We start from the raw sequence: 23,618 nt of genomic DNA, 5'->3' as shown, positions 1-23,618 counted from the left end.
ATCATCAACAATTAATTTGGATTGACTGTTGAATGCATCATTTGAAGTCGGCAATGTTATCATATTTTATACCATCTCTTTATACCGTCTCCTACCAGCTTAGCATACGTAGCCATGCCAGTCTCACTCAATACACGGCTGTGTGCGACAAAAGTATTTTACGCATTTTAAATTAAAATATAAAATACACATTCCAATCTTTGTGTAATCTAAACCAAAGAGGCTTATTCATAAGTCGCCTATCGTCAACATCGAACAAGGTTTAAAAGCTTTTTGCTTCGTGTAATGCAATCCAACTCAATGTTTGATAAAGAGGCAATGCAAAAAAAGAGAGAGAACGCCTGAACACTTTGTAGGCATTCAGTAATTCCGTGATTTACTTGAATATTTCAGAAAACTGGTTCCAGGAAACAGGCTCTTACGGTGTACTCTAACTCTAAAGGTTTTTGGAAAAAAATGTGATCTTTCAAAATGAAGTGAAATGTATTTTAATAATAAAATTTATTTTGAAGCGTCAAGTAATATACTTAATACAAAGTACTTCAACGTCATGTATTTGAAATACGAAATACAAATTACATTTTAAGGAAGTAATTTAAATACAAATACCAAATACTGCCCAACCCTGGTACTACATCACCTGTAACGAATGTTATACTCATTCTTACACAGACGTGAAACTTGAACACTTTTACTTGGGTATCATACAATTCGTTTCAAATAACTGAGAACGATGGTTACTAGCGGCAAACTGGAGAGAAAAATCATATAAGTTCTTGAAAGTATAAGCATTTAACTTAGCTGTTCTACCTGGTGCATAATGGAAGCATCAAACATAAAATTCGTCCCCACAAATGTGATAATTTTACACTAGCGACTGGCCCTCAATGCGTCACTATCCTCATATCTATGTCATGTCGGGTTTCTCAGCCTGAGTACAGCAGAAATACATCTCAGGGGGCAGAATACTCCATCAGCATGTCTGGCGTGAACGGCCTGAAGGCCCGATATCCGGATTATAGCAGTTGAGGTTCTATGCTAGTTTCTTGTTGTTTGCTAGTTTATTTCTGTGTAACTAACACATGTAGGTCTTCTAGAAAAACGGACGAAATGCGCGACGTGGTGATAATGGTCAATTGTCGCCGGTTCTTCGGTCGACGCTGGTTGAGTCGCCGATACCAGAGGTGCGTACTACATCGTGGGGGGTAAAGGAAGTAAATATAAAATACGTTGTATAATTTGTACCTAACTACTTTTATTATTTGAAACAAGCCATAAACACATAATTCCTCATAGTCTGTGTTGGAATAATGTGTGTCATCACGTCAAACCTACCTTCCAGAAAACAGTCACTTCAAGGCAGCTCAATGTTAGGTAACTACCTAGAACCTAAAACATAATTAACATCTAAAGAAATCTGGTCTTGTCATCTTTCGATGGGTTTCTTGAAGATAAAGAAAGTAATCACGAACGCTAGGTAATGTGATGCGCAGCGTTAGGAATTAGGATAATAATATTTCACTCATACACTACTGATTTGCACAATGTTCCATGTGCACACCAGTATGAAGCAGATTGCTGTGTTGGGGATTGGCCAAACTTCATAATTACTCAGCGTTCGCGATTAACAGTAAAATGGGGTGAATAGAAACTCAGGGGGTGAATAGAAACAATTTTTTATTAGGATTATTAGTTTGTTTCATATTTTTGGTTTTAATAGAGCATTTTTTAATAATGAATTAATAAAAAATATTTAAATGGTGTAAACAGTTCTAAATTACGTGAAAACACAACAAAATGTTGTTCCTACTCACCCCCGATTTGTTTCTATTCACGCCGTTTTACGGTACCTTATCTTCCCATGTTCATATTTTGAGAAACAAGTTTATTTGGAGATCTTTTGTTATAATATTTATTTTAAAATTTCAGATCGAACCCTCTAAATGTACAAAAACTTATGTAGCACGAAAACGCTCCGCGGCTCAAGATACGTTGACAGCGCTCCTGAGACAGTGCGCGGGGAGGTGGGGAGATCGCGTGCGAACAAATGATTCCGATTAAATACATACTTGATCGATTCATCATATAAAGTATCAGAAGAAACTTGAATTTATCTCCAATTTAAATGTTGTGGTAGGACCATGTTGTGCCGTTTCCAATAATTTTCTAATAATATCGTGAAATGCAACTTCTCTCAGTCAGTTTTAATATAATTATTAGCAACCTGAACCTGTTACACCTTTTATTGTAGGATTCCTTCAATTCTACTCGTATAACATACCTAACAACAAGTCATTACCATTGTAATCACCAGACGTCAACCATTAATTCATTCTTAAGTTCTTTTTAACTATAATTTAATGTAGATAGATGTAGTTAACAAATATTATATAGTATTAAAGATGTATTTTTCTCCATGAGTGTTAATAGTTATACGTAATTATCGCGAGAATAGAATTAAAAAAAAATAGGAACCGCATTATAAAATTTTATTCCAAATCCAATGTTTAAAAATTTAAAAGATGTTTACTTAAATGTTAATGCTATAATAATATATTTATTTTATTAGCATAGAAAGATTATTATAAATAGATGTTGAGTTTAGTTTAGATATAGTTTGATTTTAATTTGAACATGAATCCATTGGTAAAGTTTCTGTGTCTGCACCATAAACTGTATCGAATCACTGTTTTAATCTAATAAATGAATATTCAATGTTTGTTTTGGTTTATTTATTACATCCGTAACAATGTTATGCACCAACCTCTCCAATATTAAGGTTGGTTTGGGAAAACAGCCATTAAAGTACTAACGTACCAAAAAGTTAAGTGTTTACACGTGTAGGTACCTATTTATTTATTTATTTCACTTCCACACAGGTAACATTATTATAGACTAAGCCCCACAAAACCGTTGTAATGGTTTGACTGTGGGGTCGCTGAATCTCTAAGTTTCTAAATAAATATAGGTATTTAAGTACAATATCTTAGGTGTTGTAACACACTTGCTTAGCTTTAACTTATGTTACTATGTTAAACATTTTTAAAAACTTAACGTGTCTAAATAATATAATTTTAATTTGCGTTTAAATCTATTTGTGTTTGTTTCACTCCTTATGTTTGCTAGCAGATTGTTCAATAGGTAAGGTATTCTCTTGTTTAGTGTCCTGTCACCAAAGTAATTGGTGACTCTAGGTACATTGAATCTACCAGCAGCCATAGATCGTCGCGCGACGATCTCCGGCCACCGTAAGTGCGGGTCTGCGGACGGTGAGCAAGGGTAGCTCGCCGCCCGACCAGAACCAGACCCGTGCGTGCGGCGCGTCGCGTTCTGCGCGCGCCTCAAAGAGCCATCAGACCACCACAGATGGGGCCCAGTAGGGCTGATGCCTAATCCGGAGCTGCGGACTACCTAGCGGGTTTACCGGGGCTCCGGCTCGACGGGCAGGAGTAGGAACGGGGTGGTTTTTAGTCAGTAAGAGTCTGACACTCCCTCTCGCCTCGCCCAAGGCGGGAGAAGTCATTGGATGATTTTCCACCCTCAAAGAAAAAAAAAAGCCATAGATCGTGTGTTATGAGTGTTGTTCACATAAGGTATGCTCCTGGGTTCCATGGCCGCATGGTGGTTAACTAATACAAGATATTTATGTTTTAAAGTAATCGGTAAAATTTTACATATTTTAAATAATTTTCTGTAATCTCCTTTACAGTTGCCTTTAGTATTTTTAGTGACAAGTACCTAGTTTTAAAAATCTGTATTGAAGAGCTTCCAATTTTTCTAAGTTAGTTTTGTTTGAATGTTAATCCATAGCTCCCAAGAGCATAACCCCATAATAGAATCAACTAATGACATATAAATACATCTTAAAATATTAATAGGAACTTTAAAGCTTAGGTGGTACGTTTTACTTAATAATATTCTTAATTATTTATTATTAGAGTTTTAGGTAATAGTCAATTAAATCATCTAAGAGTAATGAAATCTATTCGCAATAAACTAGTGTTCATAATGAATGCAATACCCACTTTCGTCAGTTATGATATACTCGACCCTGTACAGTAACAGATGTATTAGTTATTTGCACTAATACATCTGCATCCTGCACACAGATAAAAACTAGGTACACTTATGCAATCGCAGGTTCGATTCCCGTACAGTCCCGCAAAGATGGTGTTAATTGTATTGAATCATCTTACTAAAGTCTGAGAAATTGATATCGAAACCAAGATCCCTGGGGCAAGGGATGGAGCTATACAACCTACATAGCTCCGCCCCTCTTGTACTGTTCAATGATCGACCATTCTGACACAATTGTAATAGCAGACTAAGACCCCTGATTGGCCGAATGTCTAACCACCACTGAATGACCCATAGTTTTATACAAAATCATCAGAAGTATGATTGTGCTGCTTATACTATATACCTACGTCCTAGCTCTCGCCGGGGGGTAAAAGGTTATGTTATTCTAGACCATAATCTACCCTTGTTCCAAATTACATCCCGAACCCTTTAGCCGTTTTGACGTGATTGAGTAACAAACATAAAGAAACTCGCATTTATAATATTAGTAAGATTTAGATACTCCACTTAAAAAGCTTTCATACTTAGGTAAGTCCTCGTCAAGCATACGGCGACTGCTTTCCAGAGGCGATGATGCCGCGATGCAGCTGTAGATCGGGAAGTGGGTGGGTATTTACTAAGTGTACCTTACCAGTTTACTAAACAGATTCCTACCTAGGTAAGGAATTACCTGTTTTATTTCGTGGTATGTTATTGATCAAGGTAAGAAAATATTTAGGAAAGTAGCTACCTACCTAGTATTTACATTTTTTAAATCAGATCTCCATAAATATAAACGACAAAAGGGTAGGGGGTAAGCTGTATATTTTCCTGAGATGTGCTACGTAGCTATGTAATAGCTAAGCTGTGAAACTATGTGACCATTCCCACTGATACTAAGCAATGTACCTACTGTGCACGGAAGAATGCTTTATATTATGCTCGAGTATGCGGTGGACCGATTAGTCTCTTTCCATGGGTCTTCCGTCTTCAAATATATCAGTACAGGTGTGCGTCTAGGGGTTTCAATATTTTGGCTCGTTTTTGAGATATTTGGTCTGGCGCCAGCGGTTGCTTCGAGTACGGACTTCTCGTTTTAGGTTTTTAAGACTCCTAGTTCGGTTTTCAGAAGCTTTATACTCTCTTCTGGTGCAGGATTCGAACCTGACCACATTTTTTTTAATAACGTCACGCTTTTAATCCCCGAAGGGGTAGGCAGAGATGCACACTATGGCACATAATGCCAATGCACACCCACATTTCACAATTTTGTAAGTTCCAGACTCCGTGCTACCACTGAGAAATTTTCGAAAAACCGAAAAAAGCCCAGTAATACTTCGCCCGACCCGGGAATTGAACCCGAGACCCCTTGCCCGGCAGTCGTACTTGCAACCACTCGGCCAACGAGGCAGTTGAAAATAAATAAAGTGTAGCACGAACCACGCCAAAGCTATTTATTGATTTTCACAACTTCAGAACATTCGAAGTTGTGGACAGTGCCACCATTTAAAGAGATATTGCTAGTTGGCCACAACTGAGTACATCTGACAAGTTGTCTGCGATTTCATAAGTTTAATAGACCCATTAAAGGGCAGCTCAGTTCTACCATTATGAACATTTAAATTTTTAGCTAGAGTTCAGAACTTTTAGTATCTACCGTAACTCGTGACTGTGGCTGTGTGGAAGGTGACTTGTAATTTTGTAATAGGCAGGCATATTGATTGAATAACAGTGAAAACTCAAAAATAATAGTATAAGCATTTATTTCATGTATGTTTAAAATGTATTCATAAATTAAGTAGGTACATTATTTGTAGACTATTTCATTGTTTTGTAATATGAAATCTGTTGAATTTGAAAGGCCTTTCCAACAGGCCGATGTCTTTTGACGTGACCGAAGCTCAGCACTGCTGCCTTGCTGGCGCCCGAACCGTCACTGGCGGCCATGACTGGTATCTAGAGAAAACAAATCACATATTACAATCTTATACTTGACAATGGTTTTACACGTAGCTCAAATAATTGATAGTTAATAGTAGAGGAAATTGCTTGAGTGGTGAATACTGACCGGAAAACGTAGCGTAGGCAGACGTCGCCAGGGTGCGAGGAGGCATTAGATGCAGGTGGTGACTAAGGAAGAGGCCTTCGTTCAGCTATGAATGTCTCCCGGCTGCTTCAAGCTCGTCCAGCAGTGAACGTCTTGTAGCTGGCGTGATGATGGTAACATGCTAGCGCCAGTAGCTGGTAATTAAAGAGAAACAGTTACGTTTTACAGTCACATATAATTTATTTCATCCAACTTGGTTGCATAAACCAGGCTGGCATCGAATCCAGGGCCTGGTCCAGCAGCTCTGCCTTTAACCGTTAATCGTCTGACCAGTGACCTGTATCAGAGTAAATGTCATACAAGTATGGCACATTGTGAGATAGAAATATTTCAACTGTAGGTATAAAGTCAGGTAGTACAAAAGTTACTATGTGGTCGCTGTAGAATAATGTGTAAAGACCGGGTCCTGTAATTCCATTATGCTGTACTGGAACAACGCTCCATGTAGCATTTTATACCCTGGTTCCTCCTGTGAACACAATAATTCATTGTATATTAATTTTAGAATATACCAAACAAATATCTTACTGACTCAGGGTTTGAACCCAGTTCCTCGCAATTATTACCATAAGGTAGATAGTCAGGCAGTTTCAATTTGAAGTCAACTTTATGGAAAATTCAACTTTAATAATTGCAAAGTCAGGGAGTCAACCTTCAAAATCTGTACAAACGGTTGCGTGACCATTTTGCATGTAAGTACATTGTTAATTTAATTATAATATGTTCAGGATAGATATTAAGGATTAATAAAACATGGGTAAATAAAAGACAAATTGGATACACAGAAAGCGTTTACTGAAGCCACTAAACACCAACTTATATTTACGTTTACATAACACCGATTCATGTCGCAAGGTAATTTGATTAAATCACACGAGTTTAGGTACTAAGGAGCTTAGAAGCTCTTAGCCAGAGCCCGTAGTAGATTTTTCTCAACCAACAAATATAATGAATTGGATGATTCATTATAATTTGCCAAAATTAAACAAATAATAATAAAATTTTTCGTCCTACTCGCACGATTTTAAGTATCAAAAGTACCAATAAGCATCACTTATATTTGGCACTTGCCCCCAAGCCGACGGCCTTTGCGAACTTCCAGCAAAGTGATAAATGCAGAGCACAGACGATAAAAATGCTCGTTTTCGTCATGTATATTTGGCTCCAATAACTTGAAATAAATGCAACTTTTATTCCTCATCTTGCAAACTCTTTAGTGAACGTCCATTCATCTCTCATACATTTTGAGGTAAATTTTCAGCACGCTACTATCCGTATTGAGACAATATCCAATGAGACTGAATACACTTCTTAATAAACGTACGTTGACCGGCATTTTTCGAAACCATTATGGGATGGTTATCCCTACTTTATATCCTCCGCCTTCTATCTTTATGCACCCTTTCACACATCATTAACACATTCCGATCAACTTTCAAACAGTTGACTCACTTTCATACTCTCAGACATACCGAAAAATCCTACAACTATATTAGAATAATTGAGTAAAATAACGATAGATTTAACGAAGTCAGGATAGTAGAAGATATAGAACGCCACTGCACCTAATCCGATAGTAAAGACCTGCTTGTGTGCTCATACTGCTCCTATCAGAACCTAGGATGGGGAAAACCATCCTTGATACTTGATAGCCAACCAAGTGACGGTTAAGAAGAAAGATTTAGAGAGGAAAGAAAGTCAAGATAGTAAGGCATCTAGTTCTCGAACTGATCACCGATCCTGTAGAGATCACATCCTCAATCCTTTAAGAGTACGTAAGTGTAAGAAGTTGCTGTTTACCGAGATTAATAATTTGCCAAAAGAGGTCGATATTTCTGATTAACATCTAAACATTGTGTTTGTATGTTAATTAGGAATTACAACGTCTTAAAAAAAAGATCCTAAGTGATAAAATTTCTGCACCCATTAAAGAAAATAGTTTTAGAGTTTCGTCCGATATTTCATAGTTAATGTTTGCAAGTACTTAATACATAAAATAATTTGTATAATATGTTAAACGATTTTAATGTGTCATCAAGATTAAAAGTGTGTACCAAATATCAGATTGATCTGTCATCAGGAAGGTGGAGATGTTAACAATTTACAAGAAATAACTAAAAATATTTTGTGTGTGAAACGGTTTTAATGCGTATGGTCATCAGGGGTGTGTATCAAATATCAGATTGATCTGTCGTCGGGAAGGGGAACAAATCCCAATAACCAGACCCAGATAAACCAACAGGTCAAATAAAACCGTTTAATGAAATAATGATTTAGTGTATTTCATAGTAAAATGTTAATTTGTTTCCGTGATGTCAAATGTCGTCGCTCACCAGTACCAACAGGCGGGGCGAGATAGTGGTAGCCCCTGTTTGAGATGTTGTTCAGTTCTTTCGTATTAAGACAACAATGAAAACACATTGTGTCTAGTGTAGATCTGCGTTCCGGTACAAGATGGGTTAATAGCACCATTTGTGTAGAATATTTTCAGTCTTAGACTAGTGTGTAGAGTTTACGTCACGCCTTTAATCCCTGAAGATGTAGGCAGAGGTGCACATTATGGCACGTAATGCCACTGTGTACACCCACTTTTCCCAATTTATTTTGTAAGTCCCATGTAGTGGTGAACCTATTGCCATAACCGGGCACATTTCCAGACTCCGTGCTACTACTGAGAAATTTGTTGAAGTGTTCATTTGAAGAGTTTCTTGGTCCTTATTTATAATAATAGTCATTTCTTCCCCAAGTAGCGGATGGTGGTGTCACCGCTCTTGTAAACGTGGGCGTATATAATGCCCACATTACATCGTTAGCACTGCTCTTATAAATAAGGAGACCTATCGGTCTCAAGTTGACAGATTTCGAAGAGTAATAAAGTAAGTTAAAGAGTAAGTATTTTATAAAGAGTTAAAATAGTTCAGGTTTAGGTAAATTATAGTAAGACGGTTAAGTACGCAATGTGTAGTAAGTAAGGAGAGCCTGAGTAGTTTTGAAGGTCATGAAATTGTCTTGTTTCGGGATGGGCGGGTAATGGGCCGACGGATCACCTGACGATACGCGTACAAAGGCCTCAGACTTTGTTGCCAACCTATATGTGGTTGGGGGGAAAGGTTAGGTATTAACCTTACCCACATGAGCATACAAGCCAGCCGGTCATTTACCCCTGTTTTTGTGAAACTGATGGAATCGATCCAGTCGTCCCATTTGTAGCTCGCCCAAGTAAGATGTTACGTATGTTCGTTACAAATGACCAATGAGGTCCCGTCTAATTATTTGAAAAATAATCCGAGCGAAAAGTTCGAGGGCGATATTGGGAAAGTGGAATGCACCTTAGTAACATTGTCCGGTAATAGTTGCATTAGCACTATACATGAACCACATCTAAATTAAAAGTCCTTAAATAACGGACACAGCGCTGTAAGTCCCGCGCCGTGGCGGGATGTTAAGGGACGAGTTGCTTCGTCCACTGTACATAGACAGGGTGTACAAGCTTCTTGTTCCACACGACTACTTGTTACTCATTTGTTTCCAGTACGCGGCGGGACAGACCTCGCTGTGAGGCTACGTTCCTAGAGATGTTTGTGTGGCTTTTAATTGTCGCGATCACAGAAATCAATTTCGTCCATAGCAATACGCAAGTAATATCAGGTACCTACGTAGCACCACGGCACTACGCACGTGATGCCTAGTGCTTATAAGTCGTATGTCCGATAAAATTAAATTGTAAATTAAAGACAGAAGAAAAATGGAAGTAATCACTTGCGAACGTTACTCAAATGTCCTGAAATAACGGACACAGCACGCTAAGTCCCGTAACGTGAGTAGTTGATAATTTTTTTCGCGGCCAGTACGTAGCGGGAGAGAGTATGCTGTGAGGTTACGTGTAAAAGATCTTACAAGTTGTCGCGTGATTTAAAATTAAACGAAGAAATAAGACAAAGTAATTTATAGTATAAGTTAACGTTAGCACAACAAATAAGCCATCACCAGTTTTTAAGTCCTTAAATAACGGACACAGCGCTGTAAGTCCCGCGCCGTGGCGGGATGTTAAGGGACGAGTTGCTTCGTCCACTGTACATAGACAGGGTGTACAAGCTTCTTGTTCCACACGACTACTTGTTACTCATTTGTTTCCAGTACGCGGCGGGACAGACCTCGCTGTGAGGCTACGTTCCTAGAGATGTTTGTGTGGCTTCTACAGCACTACGCAAACGGTGCGTAGTACTTATGAGTCGTACCTCCGTTGAAATAAAATTTTAAATTAAAGACAGAGGAAAATCGAATGAACCACTTGCGAACGTTAAAATGCCCTTAAATAACGGACACAGCACGCTAAGTCCCGTACCGTGCGTTGTTGTTAGTTGACGTGACGCTACGTCGCGCGGCCAGTACGTAACGGGAGAGAGTCTGCTGTGAGGTTACGTGGAAAAGATCTCACAATTTTTCGCGTGAATTGAAACTAAACGAAGATAATTTACCTATACATAAGACAAAGTAATTTAGAGAATAAGTTAGTTAAAAATAAGCCAATCTGGTGTTGGCTATGGGATTTTATAAAGAGTTAAAATAATTCAGGTTTAGGTTAGTTATAGTAAGACGGTTAAGTACGCAATGTGTAGTAAGTAAGGAGAGCCTGAGTAGTTTTGAAGGTCATGAAATTGTCTTGTTTCGGGATGGGCGGGCAATGGGCCGACGGATCACCTGACGATACGCGTACAAAGGCCTCAGACTTTGTTGCCAACCTATATGTGGTTGGGGGAAAGGTTAGGTATTAACCTTACCCACATGAGCATACAAGCCAGCCGGTCATTTACCCCTGTTTTTGTGAAACTGATGGAATCGATCCAGTCGTCCCATTTGTAGCTCGCCCAAGTAAGATGTTACGTATGTTCGTTACAAATGACCAATGAGGTCCCGTCTAATTATTTGAAAAACAATCCGAGCGAAAAGTTCGAGGGCGATATTGGGAAAGTGGAATGCACCTTAGTAACATTGTCCGGTAATAGTTGCATTAGCACTATACATGAACCACATCTAAATTAAAGTCCTTAAATAACGGACACAGCGCTGTAAGTCCCGCGCCGTGGCGGGATGTTAAGGGACGAGTTGCTTCGTCCACTGTACATAGACAGGGTGTACAAGCTTCTTGTTCCACACGACTACTTGTTACTCATTTGTTTCCAGTACGCGGCGGGACAGACCTCGCTGTGAGGTTACGTTCCTAGAGATGATTGTGTGGCTTCTACAGCACTACGCACGTGACGCCTAGTAGCTACACGCCCGTTTATAGCACTACGCAAGCGATGCGTAGTGCTCATAAGTCGTATGTCCGTTGAAATAAAATTGAAAATTAAAGACAGAAGAAAAATTGAAGTAATCACTTGCGAACGTTACTCAAATGTCCTGAAACAACGGACACAGCACGCTAAGTCCCGTACCGTGAGTAGTTGTTAATTTTTTTTCGCGGCCTGTCCGTAGCGGGACTGAGTCTACTGTGAGGTTACGTGGAAAAGATCTTATATTTTTTCGCGTGATTTGAAACTAAACGAAGAAATAAGACAAAGTAATTTATAGTATAAGTTAACGTTAGCACAACAAATAAGCCATCACCAGTTTTTAAGTCCTTAAATAACGGACACAGCGCTGTAAGTCCCGCGCCGTGGCGGGATGTTAAGGGACGAGTTGCTTCGTCCACTGTACATAGACAGGGTGTACAAGCTTCTTGCTCCACACGACTACTTGTTACTCATTTGTTTCCAGTACGCGGCGGGACAGACCTCGCTGTGAGGTTACGTTCCTAGAGATGATTGTGTGGCTTCTACAGCACTACGCAAACGGTGCGTAGTACTTATGAGTCGTACCTCCGTTGAAATAAAATTTTAAATTAAAGACAGAGGAAAATCGAATGAACCACTTGCGAACGTTAAAAGTCCTTAAATAACGGACACAGCACGCTAAGTCCCGTACCGTGCGTTGTTGTTAGTTGACGTGACGCTACGTCGCGCGGCCAGTACGTAACGGGAGAGAGTCTGCTGTGAGGTTACGTGGAAAAGATCTCACAATTTTTCGCGTGAATTTGAAACTAAACGAAGATAATTTACCTATACATAAGACAAAGTAATTTAGAGAATAAGTTAGTTAAAAATAAGCCAATCTGGTGTTGGCTATGGGATTTTATAAAGAGTTAAAATAATTCAGGTTTAGGTTAGTTATAGTAAGACGGTTAAGTACGCAATGTGTAGTAAGTAAGGAGAGCCTGAGTAGTTTTGAAGGTCATGAAATTGTCTTGTTTCGGGATGGGCGGGCAATGGGCCGACGGATCACCTGACGATACGCGTACAAAGGCCTCAGACTTTGTTGCCAACCTATATGTGGTTGGGGGAAAGGTTAGGTATTAACCTTACCCACATGAGCATACAAGCCAGCCGGTCATTTACCCCTGTTTTTGTGAAACTGATGGAATCGATCCAGTCGTCCCATTTGTAGCTCGCCCAAGTAAGATGTTACGTATGTTCGTTACAAATGACCAATGAGGTCCCGTCTAATTATTTGAAAAATAATCCGAGCGAAAAGTTCGAGGGCGATATTGGGAAAGTGGAATGCACCTTAGTAACATTGTCCGGTAATAGTTGCATTAGCACTATACATGAACCACATCTAAATTAAAAGTCCTTAAATAACGGACACAGCGCTGTAAGTCCCGCGCCGTGGCGGGATGTTAAGGGACGAGTTGCTTCGTCCACTGTACATAGACAGGGTGTACAAGCTTCTTGTTCCACACGACTACTTGTTACTCATTTGTTTCCAGTACGCGGCGGGACAGACCTCGCTGTGAGGTTACGTTCTTAGAGATGTTTGTGTGGCTTTTAATTGTCGCGATCACAGAAATAAATTTCGTCCATAGCAATACGCAAACAATATCAGGTTCCTACGTAGCACCATAGCACTACGCAAATGATGCCTAGTACTTATAAGTCGTATGTCCGACAAAATTAAATTGTAAATTAAAGACAGAAGAAAAATGGAAATAATCACTTGCGAACGTTACTCAAATGTCCTGAAATAACGGACACAGCACGCAAAGTCCAGTAACGTGAGTAGTTGTTAATTTTTTTCGCGGCCAGTACGTAGCGGGACCGTGTCTGCTGTGAGGTTACGTGGAAAAGATCTTATATTTTTCGCGTGATTTGTAACTAAAATAAGAAATAAGACAAAGTAATTTATAGTATAAGTTAATGTTGGTACAACAAATAAGCCATCACCAGTTTTTAAGTCCTTAAATAACGGACACAGCGCTGTAAGTCCCGCGCCGTGGCGGGATGTTAAGGGACGAGTTGCTTCGTCCACTGTACATAGACAGGGTGTACAAGCTTCTTGCTCCACACGACTACTTGTTACTCATTTGTTTCCAGTACGCGGCGGGACAGACCTCGCTGTGAGGTTACGTTCCTAGAGATGATTGTGTGGCTTCTACAGCACTACGCAAACGGTGCGTAGTACTTATGAGTCGTACCTCCGTTGAAATAAAATTTTAAATTAAAGACAGAGGAAAATCGAATGAACCACTTGCGAACGTTAAAAGTCCTGAAATAACGGACACAGCACGCTAAGTCCCGTACCGTGCGTTGTTGTTAGTTGACGTGACGCTACGTCGCGCGGCCAGTACGTAACGGGAGAGAGTCTGCTGTGAGGTTACGTGGAAAAGATCTCACAATTTTTCGCGTGAATTGAAACTAAACGAAGATAATTTACCTATACATAAGACAAAGTAATTTAGAGAATAAGTTAGTTAAAAATAAGCCAATATGGTGTTGGCTATGGGATTTTATAAAGAGTTAAAATAGTTCAGGTTTAGGTAAGTTATAGTAAGACGGTTAAGTACGCAATGTGTAGTAAGTAAGGAGAGCCTGAGTAGTTTTGAAGGTCATGAAATTGTCTTGTTTCGGGATGGGCGGGCAATGGGCCGACGGATCACCTGACGATACGCGTACAAAGGCCTCAGACTTTGTTGCCAACCTATATGTGGTTGGGGGAAAGGTTAGGTATTAACCTTACCCACATGAGCATACAAGCCAGCCGGTCATTTACCCCTGTTTTTGTGAAACTGATGGAATCGATCCAGTCGTCCCATTTGTAGCTCGCCCAAGTAAGATGTTACGTATGTTCGTTACAAATGACCAATGAGGTCCCGTCTAATTATTTGAAAAATAATCCGAGCGAAAAGTTCGAGGGCGATATTGGGAAAGTGGAATGCACCTTAGTAACATTGTCCGGTAATAGTTGCATTAGCACTATACATGAACCACATCTAAATTAAAAGTCCTTAAATAACGGACACAGCGCTGTAAGTCCCGCGCCGTGGCGGGATGTTAAGGGACGAGTTGCTTCGTCCACTGTACATAGACAGGGTGTACAAGCTTCTTGTTCCACACGACTACTTGTTACTCATTTGTTTCCAGTACGCGGCGGGACAGACCTCGCTGTGAGGCTACGTTCCTAGAGATGTTTGTGTGGCTTTTAATTGTCGCGATCACAGAAATCAATTTCGTCCATAGCAATACGCAAACAATATCAGGTTCCTACGTAGCACCATAGCACTACGCAAATGATGCCTAGTACTTATAAGTCGTATGTCCGACAAAATTAAATTGTAAATTAAAGACAGAAGAAAAATTGAAGTAATCACTTGCGAACGTTACTCAAATGTCCTGAAATAACGGACACAGCACGCTAAGTCCCGTAACGTGAGTAGTTGTTAATTTTTTTTTCGCGGCCTGTCCGTAACGGGACCGAGTCTACTGTGAGGTTACGTGGAAAAGATCTTATATTTTTTCGCGTGATTTGTAATTAAACGAAGAAATAAGACAAAGTAATTTATAGTATAAGTTAACGTTAGCACAACAAATAAGCCATCACCAGTTTTTAAGTCCTTAAATAACGGACACAGCGCTGTAAGTCCCGCGCCGTGGCGGGATGTTAAGGGACGAGTTGCTTCGTCCACTGTACATAGACAGGGTGTACAAGCTTCTTGTTCCACACGACTACTTGTTACTCATTTGTTTCCAGTACGCGGCGGGACAGACCTCGCTGTGAGGTTACGTTCTTAGAGATGATTGTGTGGCTTTTAATTGTCGCGATCACAGAAATAAATTTCGTCCATAGCAATACGCAAATAATATCAGGTTCCTACGTAGCACCATAGCACTACGCAAATGATGCCTAGTAGTTCGTAATTGTCGTGTTCACACTACGATGTGTGATAAATATTATTTAGCTCATCGTAAAGCTTTGAGAGATATTAATGATTTAGTCGTATCAGGGTCTTGTCATATCAGAGTTTAAGTCAACATCTAGCAATGACGCGGTAAAATTAATCTCCCGAGAAGATTTTCAGAAGACCAACTATGATGAAGAAGTTTAGAAATTCGAGAGCATAGACGCCGAGAGTTGTAAATTAAAAATAGATAGTTTGAAAACTGTCACATGGAAACGATACCGCCTACAGATGTTTTCAATCTTCAATCGAGTTACAATACCTAAGTCCACATAATACCAAAGCGACAGTTCCGAAAGATTTAGAATAGAAAGATAGACAGTGAATCCCGCCCACTACATCCGAAGTTACTGCTCGAACACTACAATGACTATCCTTCAGAAGTCCTATCAGATAACTGATTACAGTTCACTTTAAGTAATAACGTCAGGTCTGTCAGTCGTATCGAGCAGCGTGTCAACAACGGCACAGTGAACTTCATCACGAAAATTGAAGATCAACAAAAGACTAATTGGCGACATACCGTCGCAACTACTGCGGCCAGACGACAGAAGTCGTGATGCTACTTCATAAATCTGAACCGCCTTATCCTAGTCAAATTATAGAGAACTAACCGAATGATACTCAAAATTAATATAATCAAAACTATGAAAATTACAATATAATCAAAATTAATAAAAAGTATATTAATGTTAAATTAAAATAATGGATAGGCGGATAGTCTAGCTAACGTTGATGGTAGCTATCGGCTTATTGCCTGTTGTTAAGGCCAATGCCTTCATTATCCGATGTTCAGGTACTATCCACGCCATAAAAAGTAACAAATGTAAGGCCTTAAGGCTGGTTGGCCAACCTTTGTGCATCGACGTGCCATTATTTGTAAATAATCATTAATGAAGTCGTAGACGTGCCTTCAATCATTGGCGTCATTGACTTTCTGATTATTTGGAAAATAATAACAATAAATACAAACTATAAGTACATTTTGCAATGTTTTTATTATACGCGTAATTTAAATTAATGTAAAATACTTATTTAACACGTTTTTTCTTAGTCCATAATGAATTTCGTGATCGGCGACGTGCCCAAAATATTGTGTCGCGTGCCATCAATGGCACGCGTGCCATTGGTTCGCCATCCCCGCCAGAAGGCAAAATATCATAACTTTAAGAACGAATTGAAATTAAAAAATACTATCAAATTACCTGCGACATACTTGACGACACTTACAACACAGAATTATAATTTAGACATCGAGATATTATTTAAAAAGCAAGCAGACTGCAGAACGAGTTGAAAAAGAAATTAAAAAAAAACAAACTCGTTAAACATGGCAGTGTTTCACGAATAGGCCGCTGGTTTAGTTGTCAATATTTGGGGCATCCGCTGGGTCATACAAAACTAACAAGTCAACATGATATACTAATCCTCCACCAATCGAGATCTTAACACAATTCCTTTCGCTCAAAGTGATGTTTCATCGCCTAACTCAACACACCTCATCTTTTCGCCGTCAAAGCAGATGCCAGAAATAAAAGAACGAGTGCAGAGCAATTTCACCTTTTTTTTTTAAAATAGTCGGACTGCGGTCTGCTTGCTGTGCAAAGAGAATTCCACGCTATTGATTACAGTAGGTAACACCGAGATAGTACTTAAATTGAATCCTAAACTTCACGTATCAAACAGATAGATTTTATTACTAACTTAGGAATACATAAAATTAATAAAATATACATCCAAGGAAACATAAGGAAACATAATTTATTTTAAAGTAACATAAGGTTACAAATCGTATGATAATGACCCGGATGAATGGATTGATGAACGAATGCAATCATAAGTTAACGTTGAAATAATATAAAACGACATTTTCTTCACCAGTTTCAGTTCACCAGTACTCGCACTCTTAGTTTAACAAATGCGTTTTGCGTAGGTAGGTATATACTCATTTTTTATTTTTCAGAGTATAATTCCGTGGTCTTAATATTAGCGAGTTTCAGCACACGTATTTATTTCGCTACGAGTGCGCAGTGCATTTATAGATGTTCTCATTCATAAATCATAAGAAAGTAAATTAATAAAATAAATATACTAATTTTTAGTTTAAGGCATTTTATGGAATGAATGAAATCGTGAAGTGATCGTGTTGACATGACTAATAACGTTAAGGGAGAATGCCTACATTTTGCAAATCATAGCTACACACATATAAAACACTAATCTTACAACTGCGACGCGTTACTCACAATAAATACTGCTTAAATATTACAAACGCGACCTGTTTAGTCACGTTGTAGCAAGCTGTCAGCGTAGACGAATTACTTTGATGACAATATCTCCAAAATGTGACCGTTATTCGTTGGTTTACAAGCTATTTCAAATTCATTACACCATACCATTTTTGAAAATAATTTCAGTACACAATTTTCCTTTTTTTGAATCGCTGACAGCCTCAGAATCTTAAATCTAATTCGTACATACGATTTAATTAAGACTAAACATATAATATTCTATAGGTGAACGTACACGGTTAAAGAGTATGACTTAGAAGTATATTTGATCACCGCTTTGTATCGTATTTATGCCGTGTATATAGTTACTCGAGTCCGGGACATTGCCTCGGACAAGAGAACCCAAAGTCTTAGCCAGGTATAATGTTTTCGTCTTAATGATGACAACAAGTTGTCGTATCTATCCGGACAAGCCGAAATCGTTTGTCTCAAAATGGTTATTTGTTGCATAAAAAAAAATAATTAACTAATTGTTATTCTTTTGTTAAAAAAAAAATAATAGCCAAACTTGAGAAAATACTCAACGAGATTTATTTAAAGAATAAAATATTCCAATTTTGTCAATTCGACAAAAATGAAAGTTGGTAAAAAGAAGAATGAAGAAGAGGGAGAAATGCCTACAGGTGTGCAGAGGAAAACGACTGTAAAAGTCAGAAAAAGGGGGAGAAAGTGCCGTTACGGGGACATGTGGGAGACTTGTAAAAGTCGAAGATGTGAAAAATTTGGACTTAAGAGGAGAGGCAGTAAAGCGGGGGAGGGGGAACGAGAAGCGTGGACGGGGGACGGGGAAGGGGACTGGGACGGGGAAGGGGAAAGCGTGGGCGCCGGACCTCATCACGCACCGAACGAAACACAGCAACTCGAAGGTCGCTATTGCCCGTCGATTACGTGAGAGTGTGGTACTGCCCCGATCGAGCGTGCCCAAACTACAGCTGAAACAGCTGTGCTCTACCACTGGGGGCCGTCGACTTATGTAAGTCGAAGGCAATGATGAACAAATGGGGCGAAGTGGACGAGTAGACTTGTAAAGGTTGCATAAGATGGATTAAGCAACTTGGGAGTGTGAGATGAAGTAGAAAAACCGAAGGGAAAAATTGTATTTTACAAGTTAATAAAATACAGTATATTTGTCTGGGGCTGGTAGCAAGTTAGTGTGTGTTTTAATTTTCTCCAGTAAATTCCAGTAAGTACTTTTTGTATTTAAAATGCTATGCTCTACCACTGCAGAAAACAGACTTATAGAAGTCGAAGATAGTGAAGAATATGGTAATACGTGGGACGAAGAATATGGTAATACGCGGGGGACAATGTATATAGTAATATGCGGGGACGATATATATGGTAATAATACGTGACGATAATGTGTATGGTAATACGCGGCGATGAAGAATACGGTAATATGCGTCGACTATGTATATGGTAATACGCGGGGACGATGTGTATGGTCATACGCGGCTATGAAGTATACGGTAATATGCGGCGACGATGTTGATGGTAATACGCGGGAACGATATATATAGTAATACGCGGGGACGATGTGTATGGTAATACGCAGGGATGATGTATATGGTAATAATACGCGGGGACGATGTTGATTGTAATACGCGGGGGCGACGTTGATGGTAATACGCGAGGACGAAGTATATGGTAATACGCGACGACTGGGGGGGGGGGATTTTAGACGGAGTAGTTATGAGAAGAATGTGAAGAGGATTAAGTGGGTGTCATAGTGAAGGATGTGGGGTGTGTGGAAGAATTTAGACGTAGGGGAAGACGTGTGCAAGGGGAAGACATTGTGTTGGGGAAGACGTGAGGGTTGGGGGAGACGTGCGTGCAGGGGAAGACTTGTGGGTGGGGAAGTCGTGGATGTGCAAAAGCCGTGGGCGTTGGAACTCATGCTCACCGAACGAAACACAGCAACTTGATGGTTGCTATTGCCCGTCGATAGTCGTCTCCGGTGAGAGTGTGGTACTACCCCGATCGAACCTAGACACAGAATGCCTACAGCTGTGCTCTACCACTGGAGAAAAAAGACTTAAAAGTCGAAAATAGTGCACAAGACAATATGTAGTTAGGAGGCCCGGGGGGGGGGGGGGGTAAAGTCGGGTCAATTGCTTGGCTCACAGCTATAACGATTGAAGAAGGAAGTTGGAACCAAGACATACAGATAGTCGTAGTACTTTAAACTGAGCTCCATATACCTCGAGACAAGTATTTCCAGTACTCTTACCTTACAAGAAATAAATACGTGAAGCGTTTCCTTTGATTATTTCAATAAAGTGATATAAGACCTCACGAATAGTATCAGCACACGTATTGGTGTCTTCAAGATAGGCAGTGCGTCTTTGATGTAAGTTATTTGTCTATAAGAGGTGCAGGACTCAGCCTTAAAAGAGATTAATGCCATCGAATAATTCCTGGAATATCGTAGAAAGAGATAAGGTCTTGCTGACGGACAAATATTGGTTAAAGATGATAAACGAGAAAGAGTGAAGTTGTGGCCGGTATATAAAGTGAGGGTGGGGGAAGACGCGGGGGAGGGGGAAGACGCAGGCGTGGGAGAAGACGTAGGCGTGGGAGAAGACGTAGGCGTGGGAGAAGACGTAGGCGCTGGAACTTGTCACTCACCGATCGAAACACAGCAACTAGATGGTCCTACAGCTGCACCTTACCATTAGAGGAAGTAGAATGGTGACTATAGAAGACAATTGTGAATGATGTAGTGAGAGGGGATGAAATGGGTTGACGAAAGAAGAAGCGTCGGAACTCATCACTCTGCGAACGAAACACAGCGACTTGAAGGTCACTATATTAAGTTGATCTCCCATATGACAACACGCGTGCCTATAACTGCGCTCTAGGAATAGAAGAAGAATGGGGGGACGGGGAGAGGTGACGAAAAGCGTGAACGGGGACGGGGAAAGGGGAAAGCGTGGGCGCCGGACCTCATCACTCACCGAACTAAGCACAGCCACTTGAAGGCTGCTATTGCCCGTCGATCTCCTGTGAGAGTGTGGTACTGCCCCGATCGAGCGTGCCCATTCGAGCTTAGACACAGAGTGCCTTCAGCTATGCTCTACCACTGGAGGACATAGACTTATACAAGTCGAAGATACTAGAGAATATGGATTTATAAGAAGGGGAGGGGCCGAAGCCTGGGTGGCGCTAGGGAAGATGAAGTGGGGATGGGGGAAGACGTCGAGTTGGGGACGATCTGGGCGTCAAAAATATCACTCATCGAACGAAAAACAGCAACTGGGAGGTCGCTTATTTCGTTGATCGCCTTTCTAAGACAACGTGATCTTATTGTTGTGATTTACGACTAGAAGAAGTGTACTTGTCAAAGTTGAAGATGGTGAGCAATAAGAAGTTAGGGGGATGAAGTGGGAGAGAATTATGTGAGGATGGGGGAAGACGTGAGCGCTGGAACTGGTCTCTCACCGAAGGAAACACAGCAACTTGAAGGTTGCTATTTCCCGTCGATCGCATATCTAAGACAAGAAGATCCTACAGCTGCACCTTACCATTAGAGGAAGTAGAATGGTGACTATAGAAGACAATTGTGAATGATGTAGTGAGAGGGGATGAAATGGGTTGACGAAAGAAGAAGCGTCGGAACTCATCACTCTGCGAACGAAACACAGCGACTTGAAGGTCACTATATTAAGTTGATCTCTCATATGAAAACACATGCCTATACCTGAGTTCTAACAATAGAAGGAAGATAGGGGACGGGGAGAGAAGACGAGAAGCTTGGACGGGGACGGGGACAGGGAAGGGGGAAAGCGTGGGCGCCGGACCTCATCACGCACCGAACGAAACACAGCAACTCGAAGGTCGCTATTGCCCGTCGATTACGTGAGAGTGTGGTACTGCCCCGATCGAGCGTGCCCAAACTACAGCTGAAACAGCTGTGCTCTACCACTGGGGGCCGTCGACTTATACAAGTCGAAGATACGAGACAAAATGGAGTTAGGAAAATCGTGTGCACCAGAGGAAGTAGAATGGTGACTTTCGAAGACAATTATGAATAATGGAGTGAGAGGGGATGAATTCGGGCGACAGAAGAAGTAGTCATCTGAACTCATCACTCGGTGAACGACACAACAACATTAAAGGGATGGGGGCGGGGACGGGGACAGGGAAGGGGGAAAGCGTGGGCGCCGGACCTCATCACTCATCGAACGAAGCAAAGCAACTTAAAGGTCGCTATATTGCCCGTCGATCTCCTGTGAGAGTGTGGTACTGCCCCGATCGAGCGTGCCCATTCGAGCTGAGACACAGAGTGCCTACAGCTATGCTCTACCACTGGGGAAAATAGACATAAAAGTCGAAGACAATAGTGAAGATGAAATGGGGCAGTGGTTCGCATATATTGAACAGAACCGTTCAATGTCTGATTTATTACATATAAAATGTGGAATATTCGATGAACTGTACCCTTAGTACGAGTTCAGATGGGACACGTTCACGAGAGAGAGAGAAACAAACTCACTCAAACTGAATTTTTGACCAGTACATGATAGACAGGTATATAAACTCAACCAAATGATCATCCAGCTACATGTTCTACCCAGCGAGACTAAATAGATAATGCCACTCAGACCAGTTTGTCACTCTGTACAACTTACGAATAGATGTCACTCAAGCGTGGTACAAATCAAATGATCACTTTGCCTACAAATTGTTTACACCTGTATCATCTGCATGTGCCTATGTTTAAGGCTATATCACGACTGATTTATACTAAGGTTTCGTCAATGAATGTTGGTAATATGTGTATTGGTCTGTTGTTAAAGATAAATTTTCCACCAGGTTTACGTGGTGATCACAGGTATATCATACTAAAGGATGCTGCTAGCCATCCATTTAGTAATTCCTTGTATCGTACAATATCGATGCGACACGATTGTCGCTATTTTAAATCTGAGATTAACGGCGCGCGGAGATTCAGAATAAGAATTTTATCGCACTACTCAACTCACTTCTTGAGCGAATTGAATACAATTTCATGTAAAAACGATTTATCGTCAAAAGTCATTAGGAAGCGGTGATCAAAAGTTATGAATGGTTATGACAAAATACGGACAGCATCACAATACAAATACAAGTATAGTATAGATACATCCTAAAATTCTTTGGAATACGTCGTACACATCACACATTTTACTGTTTATACGGACATCACGCACATTGTAATAGATATAAGATTAATTAGATATAAGGTTAGTTAGTTTAGATCAAGTTCGAATACAATTTTGAACCTGGGATACACAACAGCTTTAAACTTGTTTCCACTTAATCACAAAGTACTTTCTTCATTAACATACGAATTTGTGTCTCCCAGGTGCGAAGGTCTCAGCCTTCTTAAAGGAACGTGCACTTATCTTGCTAAATGAGGTTCAGGTTCTGCAGCCGATGGTTGAAGCACTCGGGGTGGTCGTGGAACCGCGGGCCGGCCAGCATGCTCTCCAGCACGTCCTCGTTGTCCTTCAGAGCTCTGTACATCGGCTGCCACGTGCCGAAGTTGAGCTCCATTAACTGGGTAGCTTTCTTAGCGATCTTCAAGGTCTCGCGAATCCAATCCTTTATAGGCATTGGCTGACGTTCACTATAGAACAAGAACTTTTATTAGTAGTTGCTAAGTCTTGACTTGACTCTTGAGGTGGGCGTGGTTAAACTGTAAGGATATACTGTCTATACTTGCATAGGCACTCCAGGGGATCTAGCCAATCAAATGTAACAGCTACAGGAGCGCGCAGGAAATGAACAATAAATCAATCTAGGCGCTTTGTACCACGTTTATCTATGCACCGTTACAATTGCGATGCAGTTATATAAGAAGTGGATTGTAACTGGTAGATTATATAAAGCACAAGTGCATCTA

At 40.3% G+C, this 23,618-nt stretch overlaps 1 protein-coding gene across 9 annotated transcripts in view; it reads right to left on the bottom strand.

Moving 5' to 3' along the window:
- Nucleotides 1–6,939: 6,939 nt before the first annotated feature.
- The window catches only part of LOC118262010 (SET and MYND domain-containing protein 4), a 41,871-nt gene continuing 25,192 nt past the window's right edge, over nt 6,940–23,618 (bottom strand). For 2 of the 9 annotated variants that reach the window (XM_035573102.2, XM_035573112.2), the window contains one exon: nt 6,940–23,342. In XM_035573102.2, coding sequence (XP_035428995.1) covers nt 23,123–23,342 — 220 coding nt within the window. In that variant the 3' untranslated portion in view covers nt 6,940–23,122. The remainder of the gene's footprint in view (nt 23,343–23,618) is intronic. The other 7 variants (XR_007707016.1, XR_007707017.1, XR_007707019.1 and 4 more) reach the window with 7 other exon arrangements.

Source organism: Spodoptera frugiperda, chromosome 25, assembly GCF_023101765.2.
Source record: "Spodoptera frugiperda isolate SF20-4 chromosome 25, AGI-APGP_CSIRO_Sfru_2.0, whole genome shotgun sequence".
Taxonomy (NCBI): Eukaryota; Metazoa; Arthropoda; class Insecta; order Lepidoptera; family Noctuidae; genus Spodoptera; species Spodoptera frugiperda.
Note: the sequence above shows the minus strand (reverse complement) of the source record. Positions and strands in the feature narration are given on the sequence as shown.